This window comes from Pongo abelii, chromosome 16, assembly GCF_028885655.2.
Source record: "Pongo abelii isolate AG06213 chromosome 16, NHGRI_mPonAbe1-v2.0_pri, whole genome shotgun sequence".
Taxonomy (NCBI): Eukaryota; Metazoa; Chordata; class Mammalia; order Primates; family Hominidae; genus Pongo; species Pongo abelii.
Window position 1 is genome coordinate 103,825,987 of NC_072001.2, and position 22,748 is coordinate 103,848,734.

The following is a 22,748-nucleotide window of genomic DNA, read 5'->3' on the forward strand; positions in this document are numbered from 1 at the left end:
ATTAGTGGAAGAAAACACCTACTGCCCCACTTGCTTATGGCCACTTGTGGTGCTTAGGCGTGCCCTGTATTTAATCTAGTCCTGGCTTATGACCTCTAGATCAGTGTAGCCAACTATGTGTTTAACGTCTGCACTCTTATGGCTCATAGACATCGCCAGCACAACACAAGCTGTGTTCATTCTCACCACGGTGTTCATTCTTGCAAGCGTCGCCACAGCCTCTGATTGCCATGCCAGAAATCTAGAAACCTTCCTTACGTCTAGTATGACTGATTGCTAAGTCTTATTGATTCTGCCTCCTAAAAAGTTGTCAGATCTTTTCACTTCCTTCCCCTGGAGATGCTACCCCATTCTTGGGCCAGGAAACATTCCTCACCAGGACTGCTACAGTGGTCTCTTCCATCCCTGCCTCCAGTCTTGCTCCCTCCCAACCAGTCTCCAAATAATGTGACCCGTTAAAATGGAAATAAAAATATTTCCTTTTAAAAATCCATAATTGGTTTCCCATTTCTCTTAGGATGGTATTCAAAGTTTATAACGTAATCCACATGGCCCTGCAATGCCTGGCCCCTCTTACCTTTCCAGCTGCAGCTTTGAGCCACAGCCCCTCTGCATTCTTTCAGAGTCACTGAGTGCAAAGGTTTTGGCCTGGGACCCTCTTGGGTCATGCTTCTGCTCACTCCCCACCCTTGCCCCATCACCTTGCTCTGCCTGCTTCTCTCTCAGCTCTCACTGATCATTTTCTCAGGGAAACCTTCTCTTACCAGCCAGACCAGGTCACCTAGGATCCTTGTATATATCCCTGGTATGTGATACTATTGTTCCCTGTGTGACGTTATCCCTCTGTTATATGATATTATTGTTCCCTGTACCTTTTTATTATTACAGCTATCATAAGCATAATGAATTGTTTTATAGTTCTTTATTTAATGTCTATATCTCTGATTTGTCTAAAGCTTCTTGAGGGTAGAACCCATATCTGTTTTGCTTTCATCAAGAAAGAGCGAAAACTAACACCAATTATCAAAGTAATTGTTCGTCAGTTTTACAGAGACAAGACTAATCTTTTCTTTTATCAAAAAATACTGGAAATGGGCCGCCTTATGGTGGGATTTTAAAGTTGCTTGAATGCATCATGCCTCCCCCCACCCCCCACGGGGTCTCCCTGTGTCACCCAGGCTAGAGTGCAGTGGCACAATCATAGCTCATCACAGCCTAGTCTACCTCCTAGGCTCAAGCAGTCCTCCCACCTCAGCCATACCTGTTACTTTCAAAACAATGTAGTTTCTTTTCTTTTTTATTTATTTATTGAGATGGAGTCTTGCTCTGTCACCCAGGCTGGAGTGCAGTGGCGTGATCTCATCTCACTGCAACCTCCACCTCCCAGGTTCAAGCAATTCTCCTGTCTTAGCCTTCTGAGTAGGTGGGACTACAGGTGTGTGCCACCACACCCGGCTAATTTTTTTTTTTTTTTTTTTTTTTTAGTGGAGATGGGGTTTCACCATGTTGGCTAGGCTGGTCCCGAACTCCTGATCCCAAGTGATCTGCCCACCTCGGCCTCCCAAAGTGCTGGAATTACAGGCATGAGCCACCGCGTCCGGCCTTAAAACAATGTAGTTTCTTTAAAAGTTTGTGAACTCCAGTCAGATTGGCTCCTCCTGTTAGTAGCTTATTTTGTGGTGGATAGTAAACCAAAATGAAGTCAGAGATCCCAATAGGGAACAGTGAGTGGACTAACTCATAAGAAACAAGACTTGACTTTTCACCCTCTTTTTCTCTCCCTCGCCTTCTCACCCTGCTGTGTGTGTGGTGTGTGTGTGTGTGTGTGTGTGTGTGTGTGTAGAGACAGAGAGGAAGAAAGAACAAGACTTCATATAGATAGATAGACAAGGTGGCCAGCTGATCCTTTATAAACTATGTATTCAGCAAATATTTATTGAGCACCTAATAGATGCCAGGCCCAGGGTTGGGCCCCGAGATGCAGAAATGAGCAAATATGGGACTCTCCTTGTGGTGCTTCATCATTTGCTGGGGGATGGAGTTATAGCCGACATTTATTGAGGGTTTAGTATATGCCAAATTCCTCACAACTCTTTTGGGATTATAAGTATTATCAGTTTTTACATTAAAAATTCTAAGCTACAGAAGAGTAAGTAATTCACCCAAGGTCATTACTTCATAAGCAGTGGAGCTGGGATTCAAACCATTGTCTTACCTGTAATTCTGTATTGCCCCTAAGAAAACAAGGCAGTTCCAAAAGAGTGAATTTAAGTGCCATGTGTAATAAGGTCCTCACTATCTCCTGGGGTGGGTGGACGAGTGCAAGGAAGACTTCCTAGATAAAGTGGGGTTGGAGTAGAAATCTGGAAAGGTGAGGCAAGGTTGGAGGCTGGAAGGATGGAGGTGTGGAATTACTCCAACTCAGGGGACACTACGTGTGACGGGTTGAAGGAAAGAAGGAGCGCTTTTGGTTTTAGGAGCTGAAAAATGTTCAGTAAGATTGGAGTATATCCAATAATTTATTGTAGGGACATCGGTGAGGTGTCAAAACCTTTGACAGAGGAATGGAAGAACAGATTTGTGCTTTAGTAAATTAGCTGGTTATAGTATGTGAACATATCAGAAGGGCGTAAGCCCTAAGGCAAGAAGAGTAGCTGTGATATGAGGTGAGAGTGAAATAAATCAAGAATTAACTGAGGTTTTGGCCTGAGGATCAGGAAGAAAAGTGTTGCCATTAATTGAAATGAAGATTAGTAAAGGAGCAGGAGGGAAGCTAGCCAGATGCAGTTTAATAAATGGGACATAGGTGTCTAATACCAGTCACTCACCCAGCTGGAAATTACTCAAATATATTGATGGGTCAGATTTTACTAATGTTAAATTCATATACCTGCCTGGTAAAACCACTGATCAGTGATCACACAGAGCTAGCAAAAATCAGAGTAAGAGGTTGCTTGTGACCATAGTTTGGGGAGAGCGCTGTGACCACAGGCAGCCTGGTGGGGAGCGGCCACGTGAAGCCACACTTGCTGCCGCTTCTGGAGAAATCCATTGAGAAAATGAACGAGTTTGAGTTGAGCAACTGATACTACCTGTATTCCAAAAGGATAACAGTGTGGCTCTCTCTCTAGTTTAATCTAAGCCTGTGCTGTCCATAGCAGGTGTGGTTATTTAAATTTCAGCCAAGTTAATTAAAAAGTTCAGTTCCTGGGATGCACTAGCCATGTTTTAAATGTTTGCGTGTGACGAGTGGCTGCCATATTGGAGAGCACAGTTGTCCTTTGGTATGTACAGGGGATTGGTTCCAGAGCTACCCCCTCAGTATAACAAAACCACAGATACTCAAGTTCGTGGTAGAAAATGGCATAGTATTTGCATATAACCTACGCATATCTTCCTGTGTATTTTAAAATCATCTTTCAATTACTTATAATACCTAACACACTGTGAATGCTGTGTAAGTAGTTGTTATACTGTATTGTTTTTAAAAAATGTATTTTTATTGTATTATTTCTAATTTTTTAATCAAATTATTTTTCATCTGTGGTTTGTTGACGCTCTGCTAGGGAACACATGGATATGAAGGGCTGACAGTGGAACATTGGCCTGTGCATACAAGTGATATTTTGCTGCTTTACTTTCAAGCATCCTGCTTCAAAATGATGAAAACTTAGGGTTTTACAATCGTCCAAAAATGTTTGAGATTTTAAACACAAATGGGATGCATATAATAGCACATCTGTACAAATCCTGGTATTCTTTCTGACCAGGTTAGTGTACTGTTAGAATCGTGTTGGAAGAGTCTCTATTATAAGGGTGGAAATTGTAACAAACTCGTTATTATTTTCATTTTCCAATTTTGAGTCTTCTAAAAACTGCAAGACCGTGCTGGACATTTCAAGAAAATAACGTTGAAGAGACAATGTCTTAGTGCATTTATTCATCTTCAGATTCAGTGTTTATGCAAATTGGCCTAAGGGCAGTTGGCTAAAGCTCTAGAAGTTAAGTCTATAAAGCAAATCCCCAGAGGAACCTGAGAAACCCTCTCGATAAAGTAGGTAAAATCCTTTTGGTGAAACACATGAAAAAAAGTAGGAGATAAGGGGGATCAAAGAAATGCACAGAAGAACGGTGAAAAATATTTTTAGCATTTCAAAAATGAAAGATTTTGCAAATGATAATTCCAAATGTGGTGACACTGGGCACACTGATGGAATTTATGAGAGTACATTTGGAAAGCAGTTTAGTAGTATGTATTGAAGTCTTAAAAACAGTAGTTTATCTTGCCAATATAGAATTTATATTAACTCTTTATTTAAATTAAGTTTAATTAATGATTAGATTAAATATAATTCTTTTAACATGGCTAGAGGAATCAGTCTTAAAAGCAGGAAATATTTTCTATACAAAAGTTTTGCCTTTCTGAATGTCATGATGTATTTTTAAAAAAAAGCCTACCTTTCATTGTATATAATTTTTCAAACGTAGGCATTCTCAATGCCCAAATATAGAGAAGCAATTCAGTAATTAGAGTATGGTTACAGCTATGTATAATTTCTTAAAAATGTGTAGAAGAAAAGCTGAAAGTCTATCATTGACAGCAGTTATTAGGAAATGCTATTCTTTTACCTTTGAGTACTTTTGCCACAGACAGTATAAATATATTTTTATCATCATTTCATCTTTTAAAATAAAATATAAGACAATAATTATGAAATTAAATTGTTGGGCTTATAATGTAAAGATGAAATATATGACAGTAATTGCGCAAAGAAAGGAGCTATATTGAAACAGTTTCTGTATACTTCTAGAATCCAGTAATCAATCCCAAAGTAAAAAGAATGAAATAATAAAGAGAATAATTGAAATCAGTGGAATTGAAAATGGTCAAATGATAGAGAAGATAGATGGAACTAAAAAACAAAAAAAAGGATTCTTTGAAAAGATCAATAAAATTGATGAATCTTTGTCTAGAATGGTGAAAAAAAAAAAAACAAAACAGGAGAAAAGATACATAACCAGTATCAAGAGTGGAAGAGAGATTCCCTGTAATACTGGAAATCCTAGCCAGAGCAGTCAAGCAAGAGAAAGGAATAAAAGGCATTCAAATTGGAAAAGAGAAAGTCAAATTGTTCCTCTTTGCTGATGATATGATCTTATATCTAGAAAAACCTAAAGACTTTACCTAAAAAACTGTTAGATCGGATAAATCAGTACAGTTGTAGGATACAAAATCAACATACAAAAATCAGTAGCATTTCTATATACCAGTAATGAAACAGGCAAAAAAAGAAATCATGAAGATATCTCACTTATAATAGCTACAAAAAAAAAAAAAAAAAAGAAAAAAGAAAAAAAACCAGCAACCTAGGAATAAATTTAACCAAGAAGATGAGAGATCTCTACAAGGAAAACTACAAAGCACTGATGAAACAAATTGAAGAGGACACAAACAAATGGAAAGACATCCCATGCTCATGGATTGGAAGAATTAATATTGTTAAAATGACTCTTCTATCCAAGGCAATCGGTAGATTCAATGCAACTTCTATCAAAACACCAACGTCAGTTTTTCAAAATTAGAGAAAACAATCCTAAAATTCATATGGAACCAAAAAAGAGCCCAAATAGCTGAAGCAATCCTGAGCAAAAGGGACAAAGCTGGAGGCATCACACTACCTGACTTCAAAATATACTACAAGGCTCTAGTAACCAAAACAGCATGGTATTGACCTAAAAACAGACACAGACCAATGGAACAGAGAATCCAGAAATTACGTATTTTTAGCAAACTGATTTTGGACAAAGATAACAAGAACATACTTTGAGGAAAGGACACCCTCCTCAGGTAAATGTTGCTGGGAAAACTGGATATCCATATGCAGAAGAGTAAAACCAGACCCTGTCTCTCACCATATGCAAAACAACATAAGATGGATTAAAAACATAAACATAAGACCTGGAACCTCACATCTACTGGAAGAAAACAGGGAAAACACCTCAGGACATTGGTTTAGGCAGAGATTTTATGGCTAAGACCTCAGAAACACAGACAACTAAAACATAGGCAAATGGGACTATATTTTAGAAACTGAAAAACCTTTATACAGCAAAAGAAACAATTAATAGAATGAAGAGACAACCTGTTGAATGGGAGAAAATATTTGCAAACTGGCATCTGACAAGGGACATTGTAATATCCAGAATATACAAGGAACTCAACAGTAAAAACAACAAATAATCCCATTAAAAAGTGGGCGGGTCAGGCGTGGTGGCTCACACCTGTAATCCCAGCACTTTGGGAGGCTGAGGTGGGTGGATCACCTGAGGCCAGGAGTTCAAGACCAGCCTGGCCAACATGGTAAAACCCCATCTCTACTAAAAATACAAAAATTAGCTGGGCCCACGTGGTGGTGGATGCCTGTAATCCCAGCTACGTGGGAGGCTGAGGCAGAAGAATCACTTGAACCTGGGAGGCAGAGGTTGCAGTAAGCCAAGATCGTGCCACTGCACTGCAGCCTGGGCAACAAGAGTGAAATTCCATCTCAAAAAAACAAAAGTGAGCAAAGGACACAAATAGACATTTCTCGAAAGAAGACATGTAGATGTCCAGCAGGTATGTGAAAAATTGCTCAACATCATTAATCATCAGGGAAATGCAAATCAAAACCACAATGAGATATCTTATCCCAGTTGTAATGGCTACTGTTAAAAAGACAAAAAATAACAGATGCCAGCGAAGAGGCAGAGAAAAGAAAACTCTTAATACAACGTTGGTGGGACTGTCAATTAGTATAACCACTGTGGAGAACTGGACATTTCTCAAATAAACTAAAAATAGAAATACTATGTAATCCAGCAGTCAAAGAAAACTCTTAATATGGCATTGGTGGGACTGTAAATTAGTACAACCTCTGTGGAAAACTGGACATTTCTCAAATAAACTAAAAATAGAAATACTATATAATCCAGCAGTCCCACTACTGAGTATCCAAAGGAAATGAAATCAGTATGTCAAAGGAATACACGCACTTGTGTGTTTTTTACAGCACTATTCACAATAGCAGAGATTTGGAATCGACCTAACTGTCCATTGTGGTATACACACACAGTAGAATACAATTTGGCCATAAAAAATGAGATCATTTGCAGCCACATAGATGACGAGATCATCATGTGAGGTGAAATAGGTCAAGCACAGAAAGACAAATATCATGTTCTCACTCATGTAGAAGCTAAACAAGTTGGCCTCTCGATAGTAGAGAATAGAAGATAGATAACAGAGGCTGGGAAGGGTATGCTGGTGGTAGGAGGAGATGAAGAGAGGTTGGTTAATGGGTTCCATTTGTTAGAAGAAATAAGTTCTGACGTTCAATAGCAGAATAGGGTGACTGTAGTTAACAACAATGTATTATGTATCTCAGAGTAGCTGCAAGAGAAGACTTGAAATGTTCCCAGCTCATAGAAATGATAAATGCTCAGGGTGATGATGGATAACGCAAATACTCTGACTTGATCTGTGCATGTAATAAATACTCACATGTACCCAGTAAACATGTAAAATATCACATACGAGTAAAAAAATTTAAAAAGAATGGAAGGGGTATGTCACTACAGATCCTCTAGACATCAAAAAGATTAGGAGTATAATGGGCACCTTTGTGCCGTGAGGAAAAATGGACAGATTTCCTGATGCACATTGCTAAAACTGACCAAGGAAAAAATAGATTAATAGCCTTATATCAATTTAAGAAATCTAGCTCATAATTAAAACTTTTCACTGAGAACACTTTAGGTCCAGCTGGCTTCTCATTGAATTATTTCAGATATTAAAGGACATAAGAATTCTACACAAATTTTTTGACAGAGGAGGGAACACTTCCAAGCTTGTTGTATGAGGCTTGTGTAGCCCTGATACAGACCAAACAAAGACCTTGGAAGAAAGGAAGAAAACTATAAGCCAATATTTTTCATGACAATAGGTACAAAAATTCTTCACGAAATATTGGCAAATCCAGTCTATTGGTGTATAAAAAAAAGATATTATACCCAAGTAGTATTTATTCCAGGAGTACAATATTTGTTTAACATCTGAAAATCAATAGGCTGAGTAATTTGTCACATTAAAGTAAAACATAAATACCTAACAATCATTTCAGTAGATTCAGAAAATGGGACAGTCTTAAATACCTTCATGAGAAAGACGGGAAACCAGAAGCAGAAGGTGATTTCCAAAGCAAAGAAAAGCTACAGCTTCCCGGGTGATGAACTACTGAATTCTTTCCTTTTAAGATCAGGAACCAAGGGAAGGGTCTGTGCTTTTGCCACTTTATTCAGTCCTACTGTAGGTTCTAACCAGTGGAATGAGGGCAGAGCAGTAATCAAGGGTCATGAATTGGAAAGAAAGAAGTCCAACTGTCTTTATTTGCAGAGAACATAATTGTGCATGTAGACCCTGGCAAGAAAACTACAAATGTGTTCTAGAACTAAGAGTGACTTTGGGTAGATTATAGAATACACAAGTCAGTGTACAAAAATCAATTTTATTTCTATCAGCAGTCATCATTTGGAAAATGGAATTTTAGCTCATAATAGCAACAAAGTTTAAAATATTTAAGAATAAATTTAACAAAAGGTATGCATGACGTATATAAGCTATAAAACATTGCTGAAGAGAATTAAAGAAGACCTATATAGAGAACTATCCCATGTTTATGGTTTGGAAGAATCAATATTGTTTAGATCATTTTGGAGAGATTGCCATCCTTAGAGTCAGTGGAGTTCTAATCAAAATTCCAGCAGGCTTGTTTGAAGAATTGACAAGCTGATTCTAAAATTTATTTTCCCAAATATTAATAATTTTAAAGAAGGCTAGAGAACTTAAGCTACCTGCTATTAAAACTTACTATAAGCTACGGTAGTCAGACAGTGTGGGATTGGTGTATGGAGAGACTTTTAGGTCAATGGAACAAAACAGAATTAAGAAATAGAGCTACACTTTTATGGTAAATTGATTTTCAGCAGTGACACTAGGGTAAATCATTAAGAAAAGAGTCCTTTTAACAAATTGTGCTGGAACAAGTAGATATCTTTGTGGAGAGTAGTGAACCTTGAACTTACGTTATACCACACACCAAAATTAATTATGGGCCATTGATCTAAATGTGAGAGTTAAAAGTGCAGAATTCCTAGAAGAAAAAAACTTTGTGGCGATGCATTGAGCAAAGATTTTTAAAATAGGATACAAAACTACAAACTGTAAAATAATGGGCTTCATCAAAATTAAGAGTTTTGCTCTTCAAAACATAATACAGAAAATGAAAAGGCAAGCAACAAACGAGGAGAAAATATTTACAAGACACATCTGACAAAAGGCTTGTATCCAGAATATACACAGAATTTGTACAACTCATTCATGAGGAGACAACCAATAAAAATGGATAAAGGAGGTGAACAGACAATTCACGAAACAGTATATGATTAAGTTCAGTATAACTAGTTATTAGGGAAATAGAAATTAAAAGCACAATAAGCCACGATTTTACCTCCCTAGAATGAGGGAAATTAAAATTACTAATGATACCAAGATGTAGAACAGTTTGAACTCATCCATTGCTGATGAGAATGTAAAATGGTGTAGCCATTTAAAAAGGAACTTATGAAAGTTTAATGTGCATTTAACATATGACCCAGCAAGTCTCTCATAGGTGTTAAACCCAAGTGAAATGAAAACACACTCTGTCCCTCTCTCCTTCTGTCTCCTTCTCTCTCTGTCTCTCTCTCTCTCTCTCATATATTAATTCATGATAGCATTATTCAAATAGGCTCAAATTGGTAAGAACTCAAATGCCCATCTTCTCATGAATTGATTAAAAAAACTATATAGTATACAGTACTATCCAGCAATACGAAAGAATGAACTGTTAATACAACATGGAAGTATTTCGGAAACATCATGCAAAGTGAAGTAAGTCAAATACAGAAGTCTACATATGATTCTATTAATATGAATTTCCAGAAATGACAAAACTTCTTTTTGACCAGTGGTTTGTCTGGGACCCAGAGGAAGGGCTAAAGAGAGATGAAGGAACTTTTTGAGATGATGGAATGTTGTATATTTTAAATAGGGTGGTGGGTTATATACTTGTATACAGTTATCAGAGCTCATCATCTGTACCCTTAAAGTGAATGCATTTTACCTCAATAAAGCTGTTAGAAAAAAAAAATCCCCTCATATTCATAGGTGATGTTTCTTTGCTTCTGTTTATATACATTAAATTTTTTTTTCTGGTAAATTTGAATGAACTTGTTGAGATTATGCTACAGCTTATTTAAAATAAGTTCCACCTGGGGAGAAAATGTTTGATAAGGGGACAAAGTAATAAGTTTGGTGGGGTTGCTGTTTTAGATGAAATGTTTGGGGAAGGCTTTTCTTTTTTTGATTAAAGGACATTTGAGTGGATACAGAGTAACATGAGTTCAGTTAATGTTTTCTTTTCACGTCTTGTACATTTCTTACTGAATTACTGTCTAGGCCTTTTGTAGTTTATGTTGCTGTTACAAATGAGATATTTTTCTTACCTTATTTCATGGGCTAATAATCTTTAAATTACATTTTGTTTGCATTTTCATTGCTTTCTAATCTCCCATTTGATTTTAACAGAGACTATGCAGATCATTGTTGTGTGTGTTAATCCTGTTTTTCCCTAGCTCGGTGTAGCATCAAAATGTGCATAAACCTGGAAGAGACCTGAAATGGAAACCAAAGATGCAAGTGCAGTGTTTTGTAACATAATTTTAATTTTACTGTCAAATAGAATGAGTATAGGATACAAATAAGGATGGTGGCTGAAGGGTGGGAGAAGTGAAAGAAAGTATTCTTAAATTTCACTTGCAGATTAAGAGGGAATGTCTGCAAGCAGTTGACTGGCCAGGTATAGATTAGAAATGACCTCTGGCAAGATTTTTTGTTTCATTTGAATGGGAGGGCATCTTGTAGATTTCACGCCTGACTTCGAACTTTTGGTAAGTGATGCACCTGAAACCGGCTTGAGTGACTTGAGGGCTCAGCAGTATCTGCCCAGTGGAAACATTAGTATCATGCTCATGCCTTACCAGCAGATGGCAGCAAAATGCTGTGTTAAAATGTTCTTGCCCTACTTAAATTTAAGTCCTATAGTAAACAGGTACTGTGTATTTTTCTTTTAGTTAAGACCAAGGTAGATATGATGCCTTTATTTCCCCTAAATAGATAAAACTAATACTACCATTGTGTACTGTCACTTTACAGTAAATGTTTTTAGAAATCTACATGATGTGGCTTACCTAAAAAAATCTACTTTGTATATAGGTTTTGTTAGCAACTCCTTCACTGAAATACTCTCCACAGTATTATTATTTTACATACAGTTTTCTGCCTCAGATTTTTCTAAGAGAACCATTTGTCATAATATGTTCTAGACCTAAATAACATTTATGAAACAATACGTGAGTTTTTACTCACCTGTGGAGGCTGTGTGTGTCTATGTATGTGTATGTGTGTGTGTAAAACATTAATGTTTTTTTCTTTTATTAACAAGCCAAAAATGAAGGTGACTTTTACAAGAAGAGAGCATTTTCATCCTGGGTAGTTAGGTCTGATCAATTTATCTTTTACATGGAATTGCTGGCTTCCAGGAAGTGCCCGGCATAACCAGTCCTCGTGCCTCTTCTGCCCCCAGCCAGGGATGCCATGGGGTGAACGCCATCAAGAACCAACCTTTGGCTTAATGAAAGATCTGGGGCCAGTGACAAAAGTCTGTGACTTGAGTCACATAGCAGATAAATTATTATAGTTGTTTTTTCTTCCCCAGAGATCGGTCAATTAGGAGAGGTTTTTGGAACTGTTTTAGAAAATATTTATACAATGCTGAGGTTATTCACATAATGTATTGCTTAATTCTTATAAACTCCAAAGTTCATGTAAAACTAAGAATTCAGAATAGACTTCTATCTTGTGAAAAAACAATTTATCAAGATTACTTGACATATATCTGAGATGCTTTGGAATTTTTACAGACCACAGAAAAACTTTTCTTATTACTTAATATACCCTAAAACAACACAGTGTGCCAGACCATAGTATATCTGTAATTTAGAGCAGCAGATGTTGCTACACATGCTTCTCTTTAAGACCGAGAAGAAGCACAAGAGAAAATAAAACAAAAAGTTCAAAACAGAAGAGAAACATGGAACAGTGCAGAGATGAAGGAGTTGAGTAGCCAAAGGCAGTTGGTTAAATTAGCAAAGACAGGGGATGTGGTGATCTGTACTCCGTGTTTTTTGTGTATATCTTTTTAAACACTTTGTCTTTCTCCTTTCATTAACCCAGACGTGATAACATTCTACAAAATTTATTTTCCATTAAAACCAGACTTGAATTAAACTGAGGAAAAAAAGTACTTGATATTCATTACAGTGTTTGGTTGCTTCACATTTTATATGAGAATTGGCCAGTTTGCTGTGCCATGGTGATGTTTGTTGTTTTGTCTTGGAGTCTGCTAATACTTTCATTTTGGTTTTAACTCCAGCTGATCCTACAGTTAAAGACTTAATCGGAGGCTTCACGGCTCTTCATTATGCAGCCATGCATGGCCGGGCCCGCATTGCACGCTTGATGTTAGAATCTGAATACAGGAGCGACATCATTAATGCAAAAAGCAATGACGGCTGGACTCCCCTCCATGTGGCTGCCCACTACGGCAGGGACTCATTTGTCCGGCTTCTCCTGGAGTTCAAGGCTGAGGTTGACCCACTCAGTGATAAAGGTACCACACCGCTTCAGCTCGCCATTATCCGAGAGAGGTCAAGCTGTGTGAAAATCCTCCTGGACCACAATGCCAACATCGACATTCAGAATGGTTTCCTGTTGCGATACGCCGTGATCAAAAGCAATCACTCTTATTGCCGAATGTTCCTTCAGAGAGGGGCAGACACAAACTTGGGTCGCTTAGAAGACGGACAGACTCCTTTACACTTATCTGCCCTTAGGGATGATGTGCTCTGTGCACGGATGTTATATAATTATGGAGCAGACACGAACACACGGAACTATGAAGGACAGACCCCATTGGCTGTTTCAATAAGTATTTCTGGAAGTAGTCGACCATGTTTGGATTTCTTACAAGAAGTCACAAGTATGTAATATAATTATTACTTTATTGCATTTTTTTTAAATTTGCATCTTCTGAGGAGCTTAATGTGTTTTTGCAACTTAAGATGACTAGATATTAATCATTCCTATAACCACTGCTTGGTAAGCGATGCCTCATTCTTCTGAAATAAAAAAATAACTTTGACTGTATCACAAGATTTCATAAAAATTCAATTGTGTTTCTAAATGTAATAGGGGTAGACAATAAGAGTGAGGGAAGGAATGGAGAGAAGGACAGAGAGGAGAATTTTTTTTAAATGAACAAAGATCTTTGTTAGAACAAGGCAATTCCTGTTGGTCATAAGGAGAATCTTACCTGGCTTCCATTGACTACGAGTTGAGGAGTTAGAGGGAGAATTTTGGATTTTAGATTTCCTTACCTGTGAAAATATCCTAGAATTTGTGCTTTATTGCTAAGTTGTTCACGTTTTAATTGTGGCTTTTCTGCTTCATGAGAACCCACATGAAATGGAACAGTGGTGCTGTTTATTTAGGGATATTGCTAGTGGAAGTAAAGGATGCTAGAAATTGTTGTAAGAAAATATTTGCTAGCAGTGGGAAGTTTGACACCACTGTCCCTGGACCACATGGCTTTCATTGTATTTGAACGTTTTTGTGTGGGTGCTTTATTTAAAGCCTGGAAGTGTCTGGCCCACTTTCTGTAGTAACGCGTGCGTCCTAGTTGTTCCTCTGATGGGGTATCAGCTTGTGTGTACTTAGCCATCCTCTCTTGTCAAGCTTCCATGTGACCAGTTGAATGTGTGTCTCATGCTTAATGTCCAACATGAAGCTAAAATCTGTAAACGAAATTGATTTTGCTGTCTGCTGAACTTTTTAATGAGTTCATTTTTCCTCACTGGTTTTGAACCTTCGGTCATTATTATACAAGAAGACATGTTAACATCCTGGGTACCAGCTGCTAGAGGACAAGGGCTTTACTTGACCTGCTTGTAAGTAACCCACTCTACCCCTTGGAGCTGACCTTTGGAGTACAAATTTGCTTTATGAAGAAACAAAATGTAATTTGAATTTTGCAGATTCATGGAAGAAAAGATGCAATTATTATCATTAATGTTTTCAGACTAAAGCGTAAGAAGAAATCACACTACTTAGTCTACTTAGTGCTGGCCAGTACCAGTATCTGTAATGTTGGAAATGGTCTCTCTTTGCTGTCCAGTATAGTAGCCACTGGTCCCTTGTGGCTGTTGAGCACCTGTTAATGTGACCGTTGCCACTGAGGAACTGAAATTTCAATTTTATTTAATTGCGATTTAAGTTTAAATGGCCACAAGTGCCTAGTGGTTCCTTTGTTGGTCCACACAGGTCTGCCTGCCTTGGGAGAGGCATTTGGGGCTGACTGCTGGGTGTTCCATTGCAGAAAGCTTCTGAGACACACAGAAGTAGCCATAGATGGGAGGTGTGATTCCCGCGGTGCTGCAGCTCTGCTTGCCTTGCTGCTGTTCTCTCAACTTCTACATTAGAGACTTAGTTATGATGAGGGTGGCCGCCCTCAGGAAGGCATGTTATATACTCATTTAAATGCCTCAGCCCCTTTTTTTAAAATACTTTGTTCAGCAGTTAATGGCATAGACTAGAGCTAGACTGCAAGAGTTTGAGCCCTAACTCTATCACATGTTAGTTGTGACCTTGGGCAGGTCACCTAATCTCTCTGTGCCTTAGTGTCCTCACCTTCAAATTAAGATAATATACGCTTGTTATGAGGATTAAATGAGTTAACATTTATAATGCACTTAACACTTAAAATGTTCTTGTTCTTTGTAATTGTTTTTCAAGATAAAATGTGTAACTAATAAAGTGAGGGTGGATTAACAGCAAGGACTGGCTTGCCACTAACAGAGCAAATATTTAGATTCATATTCAACTCAAGCCTCCCAGTTTCAACCCTGTATACAACTGTTCAGAGTCTGTACATGGAGGCACGCAGCCAGGTGGCCGAGAGGAGCCGCTGGGCAGGACAAGCATGTGGGCAGCTGCCGTGTGTCCCTGAGCCCTCAGAGCTGCCCCTAGCAGTGCTGTTGGACAGCAGGAATGTTGAGTTAAAGACTCACATGCACTTTAAAATTTGAGCAGATAGAAACGTCAGTGGGCACTGCCTCTGTCTGGCTTAGGAGCAGAGCTGTGCGCCTAGGAGGTCCTCAGTAAGTCCTGGCAGTCTGGTTGACTGCTCACAACGAGGGGTGGAGACTGAGGAAGCACGGACTGCTTTCCTGAGTGCAGGGCCCTCTTGTCTGTTAAGGCTCCAGTTGTCCTTTGTCTTAGGGTGCCTCAACATAATTTAGTATTTCTTGACTCTCCAGTGGTGCTTCCTGCCAAAAGCAAATTTGGTGTTTCTTCTTCACCTGTGTGTTCTTTGGCTCTAAATAGGTTTTCTTTTCCTGGTGAACAATATGGGCTAGAAGGAGCAGCTGTGGCTGATGCTCTGGACTGAGCTTTCTCATGAAAAGCAGCTTGAAAGAACGTTGGTTAGTTCAGGGAGCACTAAATCAAAGCTGAGAGCTTCTAGCCTGCGTGCTGTGAGCACTGCAGCCCCAGGCATCATGCTGTTGGCTTATGACTGGAGATCGCAGACTGCTGAGGTATAAGGACAGCAGAGGGGCCACATGGTGGTCTTCATTCAGGGACGTTTTACTCTTCATCACACTGTTTTGACTAGAAACAGATTATTTAAATTGGAAGAGACCAAAAAAATTATAATACCAGAATTTAAAAACTACTCTGGCCTTTTGGAAAAATTGCCATAAAAACTCTGATCTATATAGTGCAAAAACAAAAAAAAGCAGAGCGCACCCGTGGCTTGGTAATAAAGTAGCATCTGCCTGTGACTTGTTGGTGCTGAGTAGGGGGAGAGGCCAACATGAAGAGCTGCTGTTGCTGTTCCCTACAGCCAGCCTGCTGTCCAGCATTCAGACCTCAGAACATCCCCCTTCCAGGATGGCAGGAGCGCAGCAGGGCCCAGCCAGCCCGCTGTCCAGCATTCAGACCTCAGAACATCCCCCTTCCAGGATGGCAGGAGCGCAGCAGGGCCCATCCATGGAGGAGCCACTTCTCTGTGCCCAGGAATGATAAACACAGCTAAGAGGAGCCAGAGCACCTGCCTGAATAATGAGTGTCACCTGTGGAAGGAAAGCTGCGTCATGCTTAGTTGGCAGTGTTTATAAGAAGCCAGTTTTTGGTTTTTTACTTGTAGCCAAAAAAAAAAAAAAAAAATGGAATGAGTAAATTAAAGAGAGAACAGTGAAGGTGTGACCGATGTCAAGTAGAAATGCTGGTGACGGCTGGGCGCAGTGGCTCATGCTTGTAATCCCAGCACTTTGGGAGGCTGAGGCAGGCGGAGCACCTGAGGTCAGGAGTTTGAGACCAGCCTGGCCAACATGGTGAAACCCTATCTCTACTAAAAATACAAAAATTAGCCAGGCATGGTGGCACATGCCTGTAATCCCAGCTACTCGGAAGGCTGAGGCAGGAGAATCGCTTGAACCCAGGAGGCAGAGGTTGCAGTGAGCCAAGATTGTGCTACTGCACTCCGGCCTGGGTGACAAGAGTGAAACTCTCTCAAGAGAAAAAAGAAAAGAGAAAGAAAGAGAGGAAAGGAGGGGAAAGGGGAAAGGGGAAGAAAGGGGAAAGGGAAGGAAAGGAAGAAAGGAAGGAAAGGAAGAAGGAAGGAGGAAGGAAAGAAGAAGGAAGTAAGAAAAGAAAGAGAAATAAATGGTGGTGAGGACAGACAGCAGTGGACATTCTGGAGGTAAATAGCCCCTTGTGCCTGGGCCAGGACTAGGTTGAAGCAAGTGAGGTGGCCAGGGCACAAAACTTAGGAGGCCCTCATTCTCAGGCTCGTGCACACAAAGTGGAATAATGTGTAAATAATGTTTGCACACACACCACTCCGGAACTAAGAGGATCCCGGAGGCTCTGACATGTGGGCATTGGTTACAGTTCTTCAGCCTCAGGTGAAAAGCAGAAGGTTGTGCGAATGTTTTCCCCATTCAAAAGAGAAACTTAGTGGTTATGCACAAGAAAAGGGTGACACAAGCAGTTGTTGTTTAGCAGGTACAGTACTCTAACCTTGTGAAAAGATTTTTCCTCAGTAAAGCTTGAGGAGTAAATAATACCACCCATCCTGAAGAATCAGATAGTGAGTTAGTGATTTTTTTTTTCTTCTCTTCTTGCTCACAATGTAAACTCCCATAGTCAATGTATGGACCAAGGAGTTATTCCGAATATGAAACCTTTTAGAAAGAGATTCCATGAGAAAGCTGAGCCTCAGGCGGTGACTAGCGAGAATGTTTAATCATATACATATTCACGTATGCACACATATAAAAGTGAAGCTTTAATGATCGGCACAACTGGAATTTTGTTCAAAGAGAAGTAGGAGAAAATGTGTGTTTTTGGGGAAAACCCCACCTCAGAATGCTTAAGCACAAATTATAGACCTGGCAAGGTAAGTAGTGTTCTCACTGAGCCACTTCTGTAGGTGAAAGGAAAGCATTGGAAAGAAAAGAGATAGGGCCAGGTGCAGTGGCTGACACCTGTAATCCCAGCACTTTGGGAGGCCAAAGCAGGTGGATCACTTGAGGCCGGGAGTTAGAGACCAGCCCGTCCAACATGGTGAAACCCCGTGTCTACTAAAAACACAAAAATTAGCTGGGTGTGGTGGCATGCACCTATTGTCCCAGCTACTCATGAGGCTGAGGCAGGAGAATCTCTTGAACCCGGGAGGCTGCAGTTGCAGTGAGCTGAGATCGCGCCACTGCACTCCAGCCTGGGTGACAAGAGTGAGACTCCATCTCAAAAGAAGAAAGAAAGAAATAGTAGCTGCAGTTCCTTGTGCAAATGGTATGGAAATTGGAGGAAACTTTCAGTAACACAGTCCAGTGAAAGGTAAGATAGCAGTAAATAGGACGGCTCCCTCCTGGAGAATGCCACTGGGAAGGAGGCAGTGTCTGATTGGCTAGATTGTTTGCAGAAAAGAGGCTTTCTACCTAGGAATTCCTTTCACTGTGAGGCTTTTTACCCTTTATGTAGGGGGAAAGGTTCAAAACGCAAAGTGGAGTCAAAGGTTTGTTTGCCTCAGCAGACAAGGTACAGCACTGTTGGAGGTTACCTTGTCACTCCTTTTTCCTTTTGTCAGTGACATCCACATCTGTACTGTGTTGAGAATTTCACCTCCTCAGAACTGCTGCTTATTAAGGCATTAAGACAGGATTTTACAATTACCATCTAATAATTTCATTAATCTTAATAATTAATGGTTGTTTTAAATTCCCTGGCCGCTAATTCCAACACCTGTGTCATATTTAAGTCTGGTTCTGATGCTTGTTTTGTCTCTCCAGACTGTGTTTTTTTCTTGCCTCTTAGTATGTTTCGTGATATTTTTTACCGAAGCTAGACATGGTGGGTAACAGAAACTGAGGTAAACAGTTCTTTGACGCGAGGCTTTTTATTAGTCTGGCTGTGAATTGGGCTGTGTGTCATGTTTATTGCAGCTGTGGGTGCCAGAGGGTTCCGGTCCCTGCAGTGCCCTTGTTTCTGTCCCGTGTCTTGGCGTTGGGCTTCCCTAAGCAGCCTCGTTGGAGAGAGGGTGCATCCTGCAGCTGTCTCGGCTTTCATCCTCTGTTACACGGTGGAGCCCCATTGGTACAGTTGTAAGGTGTGGGCAGGGCCAGCGGTCTGCAGTCTTCTGATTCACTCTCAGTCTTTCAGTGGGCCTGTGTCCCTAGGCTGCATCTTCTTGTGTAGCTTTTCCAGCCCCATAAGCGAGACAGGAGGCCAGAGGGGACTGGACTCAGGAATGCCCTTTCCTCGTGGCTCTGAGATGAGGCTCTGAGAAAGTCTTTCCCCCCGGGGCACGGGCCTTTGTCATGGAGAAGGTTCTGGGTGCATTTCGCAAGGGTTACTCTCACCTCCTCATGCTGGAGCCCTGAGAGGGTCTTTACTGGCTCTTTACCTTGAGGACTTGGTGGGGTTCCTGGGAGTAAAACTCAAGCCGAGTGGAGGCTTCCTAAGACTGGCTGCCACTCTCAGACCAGTCAGTTCACAGTCTGGCCATTCGTCGAAATTACCATTTCAGTGTCCCTACCAGTTTATGGCTTCAGTGACTTCGGCTCCAGGTACACAGATCTCAGCCATGGCTCTGAATTTGTTTCCTCTCCAGATTTTGTGGTGGAGGTTTGCCCCACATCTTCAGTTTTCTGATGGATCCATGAAAAGTCAGTCATTGACTTTGAGTTTGTTCAGGTTTTTTGTCTTGTAAGGATGGAAGTGATGATTTCCAGGCTCTTTACATGTTGGAACTAAAACTGGAAGTCTATTTAGTTTATCATTTTTACTTAAAATAGGAAAAACATATCTGTCCGTTGTCCTTTGAGCTGATTAATGTTTTGCCCACTGGGATCAGGTGTCTCCTGTATATCATCCCGCTGTACTGTGCCTGTGTCAGAGGCGCTGTTGACTCAGTAGAATAGGATGATAGAGCAGCTAATGGGCTTCTGATCTAGTGTCTGACTTGCCTTATAAACTTGGACAAGATGTTTAACACTCCCCACACCCCACTGGGATCAGTTTCCTTCTCTGAAAAACAGGGGAATTGGAACATAGTCCCCAAGTCCCTCCCTTTTAAAAATCCTTGCCACTAACCACTCTTAACGGCTGTGATTTTCTGCTTCTTGTGATTTAAAACAAAACAAAAATGGTTATTTATTTATTTATTTATTTATTTATGTTAGAATGATGTTTTTCAGTGTGGACTTTAGCCGGGGCTCCTCAAGATTGTTTTAGGTGCCTATGAGATCAAAACTAATTTCCTAACAATACTAAGATGTGATTTGCCTTTTTCACTGTGATGAAATTTGTGTTGATGGTGTACAAGCAGTGGTAGGTGAAACTGCTGGCATGTTAGCGTGAATCGAGACAGTGGCCCCAGCCGGTACTGGTCATTGTTCACCGCCAGACACCCTCAGGAAAAAACATTCCAATTCCACTTAGGAATGTCTGTGATGAAGCGGTAAAATTAATTTTATTAAATCTTGTCCCTGCGAATACTTTTTCAATTTTCTGTGGGATGGAAATGGCAAGTATTCTTACTGCATACCAAAGTGCAGTGATTTCATTGAGGAAAAGCAACTTCAATTTGTTTGAGCTGAACCGGCAGCTTTTTCATGGAACACCATTTTTACTTGAAAGAGCAACAACTAAACTCTAGCCATTTAGTCTTGGGTATTTGGCAGACATTTTCTTGAAAATGAGTAAAATTCACTTGTCACTTTAAGGAAAACAACTGACAGGACTTATGGCGAGTCATAAAATTTGAGCTTTGCAAATGAGGATTTTAGAAAACTTGTATTTGCTGCTGTGAGAGTCCTAGTATCTAGAGACTTCTTCAATCAGTGAAGATGTTAACAAAAGTGATTTTTTGATCTCATATAATGGAACAGGTCAACATTTGGAAGATCCATATAACCCAATGAACCTTGTTTTCCAAATGACTAGTGCATAATGTGACAACAATCACACATGGATAAACGATACATTTCAAGTGCAAGGTGAACCAATGGATTTTAATGTAACAGAGTACGAAGGTTCATCAGTTTGGTTCCAGATTTCATATTGTAACTAACCATTAAGAAACACCCACTTGTCTAGTTTTGATGGAGTATCAGAGAAGATCCAGAGTTACTTGAAAAAAGTTACTTAAAAATTCCTTCCTTTTCCAACTGCATATCTGAGTAAGGCTGGATTTTCTTCAGGTGCTCCAGTCAAGACAGCATGTAACAGATGAAATGCAGAAGCACATCTCTTGACTCCAGCTGCCTTCTGTGAAGCCAGACATTAAAAGAGATTTGCAGAAAACTGTAAGAGGTGCTGTTTCTCACAAAAATCCTTTTTGTTTTGGAAAGCAGCTTTTTTTTTTACATAAAAATTTATTTCGATTGATTGTGGATTTTTTCTTATTTTTAAGTGAATTGGATATTTAAAAAATTTCTCAATTTCTAAAATAGTAAATATAGATAAGTATAACTGACATAAAGATTCTTTGAGCTTCTCCAATTTTAAAAGTGCAAGGGGGTCCTAAAACTAAAAAGCTGAGACCTAGTGATATACATTCCCTAAACTCAGATTTTTAAGGGTGTCCTGTTAGCCTAGTGTTTCAGAATTTGATGAATCTCTAATGTATTTCTGTTTAAAGTTAAAATCTGTGGATAATACGAGATATATTACATTATTGCTTGCCGTTTACTATCATATTTACTATGTAGGCTTTGCAGAGATCAGTGATTTCCTGAAGTTTGTTTATAAAACTGTCTGGCTAGTCCAAAGGTAGTGTCCGCAGTCAGTTACAGATCAGATCCCTCGTTCTACTCTTTCCTCCCTTCTCACTACTGCACTTGACTAGTCTTAAAGAAAAAGAAAAATTGTGGTTCTACCAGATACTGTGGAGTCAAGTGGATTCATGATTGAGATCAGTTTGGAAGACTAGTACCTTGGATCCTAGGTCCAGGTTTCAGGGGTTCACTGTGCGCAGTAACATATCAAAGGGGCCAGGAAGTCCTTGAATAAATAAATCATTTATTTGTTTACTAGTGTGAACAACTTACTTTCACGGCTTACTTTGACAGAGCATCTTTTTAATTATTGTTAAGTTCTGGGATCCATGTGCTGAACGTGCAGGTTTGTTACATAGTACACATGTGCCGTGGTGGTTTGCTGCACCCATCAACCCGTCATCTAGGCTTTAAGGCCCGCATGCATTAGGTATTTGTCCTAATGCCCTCCCTCCCCTTGTCCCCAACTCTCCGACAGGCCCTGGTGTGTGATGTTCCCCTCCCTGTGTCCATGTGTTCTCATTGTTAAACTCTCACCTATGAGTGAGAACAGAGCATCTTTTATTCCTGTGGCAGGCTCTGGTCTAGGTGATTCTTAAGTCAGAGAATACGCTAGTTTGGTATTTACTCTCTGTAGGAGGCTGAGCTGAGGCAGTGATCTGTTTGTAGTAGACACTGTTCAAAGACTGGAAGCAACCACCAGTATGCTTTGGAGGTGTGTAACAGGGAGGGCTGGGCCGTATTTTTGATTTGTATTTTGATTTGTTTTAAGGAGTTAACTAACATGTATTTCTAAAAGAAAAAGATCAAGTAGATGGGAATTGAGTTGTATAAACGGTTTTGCAGAAGACATTCTGTCAGGTACTTAAAGTAGGTGCTTTCTGGAACATTAATCACAGATATCTGAAGATACTATTTTATAAATATCACAGTAACCCGAAATATTTTTGTTTAAATTTCAGCAATAGTCAAGTACTGTGTTCTAGCTGTAGAAGTAAAACTTTAAAGGCAGCATTTCAAACTTTAAAATAACTTAAATAAGGATTAAGAAAGATCATGACTCCTCCTTTTTTTTTTAATTTTAAAGCGGGCTTGGGCTTTCTCAGGTTAAACCCCATATAGCAATAAGTATCTGAGCAGCTGTTCACACAAAATGCCTCTAAAACAAGTGCCTTCCCCTCCTGTGTTCCTTTTGCAGGCTACTTTCATATTTT

At 39.7% G+C, this 22,748-nt stretch overlaps 1 protein-coding gene across 2 annotated transcripts in view; it reads left to right on the forward strand.

The window, feature by feature from the left end:
• Positions 1-22,748, forward strand: part of ASB7 (ankyrin repeat and SOCS box containing 7) — a 48,482-nt gene that overhangs the window by 14,143 nt on the left and 11,591 nt on the right. For both annotated transcript variants that reach the window (XM_024232231.3, NM_001135494.1), the window contains 1 exon segment: positions 12,570-13,175. In XM_024232231.3, coding sequence (XP_024087999.1) covers positions 12,570-13,175 — 606 coding nt within the window.